Here is a 4,174-nt window from a genome sequence, read left to right as displayed (position 1 = left end):
CACTTCATATTGGTCAAGGGAAAAATACAACAAGAAGACATTTCATTTCTAAATATTTATGCACCCAACTTAAATGCTCACAGATTCTTGAAACAGACTGTAACTGGTGTGATTAATATTCTTATCTATGGTATATGAGGCCATACTGGTGAACACTTGATATAATCAGTTTTTAAATCTTTATCACTATTAATAAATGAAAATTGACATTTTGTTTTAACTTTCACTTCCCTAATTGGTATTGAGTTTGAGATTCTTTTCATATAGATTTTGTACTTTGTTCTCTAATTCCTGTATGTGATGCTTCTTGTTGTGTTACCAGTGCATTTGCTATCATATTTAGCCATTTTTTTACCCATGAGTTTCATTAATTTTTATGCTTTTGTAACATAGGTATACAGGGAATATAATTAAAGATGTTATAAACATGGGTTCCTACAACTACCTTGGATTTGCACGGAATACTGGGTCATGTCAAGAGGCAGCTGCCAAAGTCCTAGAGGAGTATGGAGTCGGAGTGTGCAGCACTCGGCAGGAAATTGGTAAGTGTAGCTATGTTTGGCCAGGTGTACTTTTTTTACATTTTTACTCAGGGGTTAATAATACTGATACAGAGCTATAGTATTAAGTGTTTAAACACTCACTTGGCCATGTCCTTTAGGTAAGGTAAAGAATGCTTTCTTTTTCTGGAGTAATGAATGATTTTAATGCTTTCAGCACATGCTGAGATACATTTTATCATTTCCAGTATGTCCCTAGAAAAGTTCGTTTACAACTTGAATGTTGGTTTTTTTGGCTTTTGCAAATGATGGTGGTGAAAAATGCAACTTATTAGTGCATACGCATATAAGGGATTAATCTGTTGATTTTACGTTCTGACAAATTTGGGCTAATAATTCCTGCTCCCCAGGAGCTTGAGGTTGCTGTGAGCCAGGCTGATGCCATAGCACCCAGAGTGAGACTCTGTATCTAAATAAGTAAATAGGGCTGGGCATGGTGACTCACGCCTGTAATCCTAGCACTCTGGGAGGCCAAGACAGGTTGATAGCCTGAGCTCAGGAGTTTGAGACCAGCCTGAGCGAGAGCCAGACTGGGTGTCCCTAAAAATAGCCAGGTGTTGTGACGGGCGTCTGTAGTCCCAGCTACTCAGCAGCCTGAGGCAAGAGAATCAAACTTGAGCCTGAGTTTGAGGTTGCTGTGAGCTATGATACTACAGTACTTTACCAAGGGCAAGAAAGTGACTATGTCTTGAATAAATAAATAAATGAATAAATAAGAATTCAAAAATTGGCTCGATGCCTATGGCTCAAGTGGCTAAGGAGCCAACCACATACACTTAAGGTTGCAGGTTCGAATCCAGCCCAGGCCCACCAAACAACAATGATGGCTGCAACCAGAAAATAGCCAGGCGTTGTGTCAGGTACCTGTAGTCCTAGCTACTTGGGAGGCTGAGGCAGGAGACTCACTTGAGCCCAGGAGTTGGAGGTTGCTGTGAGCTGTGATGCCATGGTACTCTACCCAGGATGACAGCTTGAGGCTCTGTCTCAAAAAAAATAAAAAAGAAAAGAAAAAAAGAATTAAAAAATTAAAAACCTATATTAGAGGGAGAGATTGATAATAATCCAAAAAGTACAAGAAGACACCAGTGAAAAATCTGTTTTCCCCTCCTATCATCCAGTTACCCACTTCCTTTCCTTGTGATGAATGCTGTTTCTTTCTTTTTTGGGGGGAGGAGGGGGTATATCCTCCTCTGGAAGCTTTTAAGACCTTTTCTTTCTTTTGAGTGCATTAAGAGATTTCTTTGTGCCTTGGTATGAGCCTTTTTTCCCATGAATTGTGCTGTTTGGTAGATACTTTGTTTTTTTTGAGACAGAGTCTCAAGCTGTTGCCCTGGGTAAAGTGCTATGGCATCATAGCTCACAGCAACCTCAAACTCTTGGGCTTAAACGATTCTCTTGCCTTAGCCTCCTAAGTAGCTGGGATTACAGGCGCCCGCCACAACACCCAGCTATTTTTTGGTTGTAGTTGTCCTTGTTGTTTGGCAGGCCAGGGCTGGATTGTGGCTTGATTTGGTAGGCCTCCTATGTATGTGGCTGGCACCCTAGCCTCTGAGCTATAGACACCAAGCCTTGATAGATGCTTTAAAGAATCATGTTCTTTGGTTCTGTGATTCTTTCTTCTTAAGCATTTTCTTAGTTTTCTTTTTCAAAAACTCCTATTTAAAACTCTAGTGTTTAACCCTTTCCAAGTTTTCATACAGTGAATCTGCTTTATTTTCATTGAATCCCACTCCTTAAGCACATAGATATCTTTTCCTAACTCTAAGTTATTTACTATCTCTAGTAGTTTCCTAGGGCTTTTGAACAAAATACCAGAAACTATGTGACTTAAAACAATAAAAATTAATAGTCTGGGAGAGGAGGGGATGGGTGAAAACCTACCTAACGGGTACAGTGAACACTATAAGGGGCGATGTGCACTCTTAAAACTATGACTCAGCATTATAAATGTGATCCATGTAACCAAAAATATTTGTTCCCCCATAATGATTTTGAAGTAAAGAAATGTATAGTCTCATAATTCTGGAGACTAGAAGTATGGGGTCGGGGTGTCATCAGGGCCACACGCTCTTAGACTGCTCTAGCGGAGAATCTTTCCTAGCTTCTGGTGTTTGCCAGCAATCTTTGGGATTCCTTGACTTACAGATGTAGTACTTCAGTCCCATAACCGTCTTCCTGCACATCAGATGTTGTCCTTGGCACTCCTTCTGTATGAGTCTGTCTCTGTGTCTAAATTTCCCCTTTTTATAAGGATGTTAGAATTACCCTAATAACCCCATTTTAACTTGATTACCCTCTGTAAAGACCCAGTTTCCAAACGTTACATTTTGAGGTGTTGAGATTACTTCAAATTATCTTTTAGGTGGGCCATAACTCAACTTATAACACTATCCTTATGGGGGGGAGGTTTGTGCCAAAAAAAGTACACCCATTTTAAGAGATCTTGTTGGAAGTAAAATCAGTCATTTCCGAAAGGTATATGAATTGCAGGCAAAATGGACGTGCATAGCAGGTATAGGTAGCTTGACCCGTAACAGTACCTTCAATTTAACTTTGAAAAATGATACTTAGATAACATTGCTTAAAATATTTATGCATTTTTTTGGGCACCATCTGTGTATGTTTTTTACTTTCATTAGTTGTGTTTAGGATTACAGGTATCTTCTGATTAATAAAAAATGGAGATTTGTTCTTTTATTTCTTTATTTGTTTTTTTGAGACAGAGTGTCACTATGTTACCCTTGGTAGAGTGCCATGGCGTCACAGCTCACAGCAACCTCAAACTTTTGGGCTTAAGCGATTCTCTTGCCTCAGCCTTCCAAGTAGCTGGGACTACAAGTGCCCACCACAGTGCCCAGCTATTTTTTTGTTGTAGTTGTCATTATTTAGCAGCCCGGGCCGGGATTGAACCTGCTAGCCGGGGTGTATATGGCTGGCGCCCTAACCCCTGAGCTATGAGCACCAAGCCATTTTATTTCTTGTTCTTCCAGTTTTGTGATGATTTTTAACAAGAAGATGGGAGCAGAACAGTTTAATCTCCTTATCTTTAAAAAAGCATCTGATACTTCAGAAATTACAGGAGGTTTAATGACAAAGTTAAGAGAACATTGTGCAATGACAACATATAGTAAACATATCTTATGTCTTTATGGCCTTTTATATTTTAAAGTGCTTGAACATGTTATCTTTCTTGACCTTCACAACAGTGTCATGAGGCAGATAGGGAAATTATTGTTGGTATTTTGCAGATAAGAAACGGGCTCAGAGAAGTTCTAAGTGACTTGATTAGCCCTAAGGCATAAATCTAAGTGTCCAAGTTCAACACTTTTCTTTCTCAGGATCTTTTCTCTCTGCCCTGTCATCCAGTCCTTAAGGATTTGAATGTCAATGTAAAATCACAGTACAAATTTTACCACTGAGGTCAAAGTAAGGGAATTGTTGGTTTTTTTTTTTTTTAACGTGTCTTTTGCTGCATAATAAAGCATCTCAAAACCTAGTGGTTTAATAAACAACTGATAATTATTTGATTGTGCTGTCTTATCTTCATGTAGCACTGGGTTGGCCATCAGGCTTGAGGATAGAGTTCTCAAGATGGCTTAACTTTTTTTTTTTTT

The 4,174-nt window shown here is 39.1% G+C and overlaps 1 protein-coding gene across 1 annotated transcript in view; it reads left to right on the top strand.

Annotated features, from left to right (window-relative positions):
- Positions 1–4,174, top strand: part of SPTLC2 (serine palmitoyltransferase long chain base subunit 2) — a 126,936-nt gene that overhangs the window by 60,845 nt on the left and 61,917 nt on the right. Inside the window, exon 4 of the mRNA XM_023511491.1 lies at positions 394–542. Within this exon, the coding sequence (XP_023367259.1) occupies positions 394–542 (149 nt within the window). The remainder of the gene's footprint in view (positions 1–393; positions 543–4,174) is intronic.

Source organism: Otolemur garnettii, unplaced genomic scaffold, assembly GCF_000181295.1.
Source record: "Otolemur garnettii isolate 467f Iridium unplaced genomic scaffold, OtoGar3 scaffold00020, whole genome shotgun sequence".
NCBI classification, from domain to species: Eukaryota; Metazoa; Chordata; class Mammalia; order Primates; family Galagidae; genus Otolemur; species Otolemur garnettii.
This window is presented reverse-complemented; position numbering and strand designations above follow the sequence as displayed.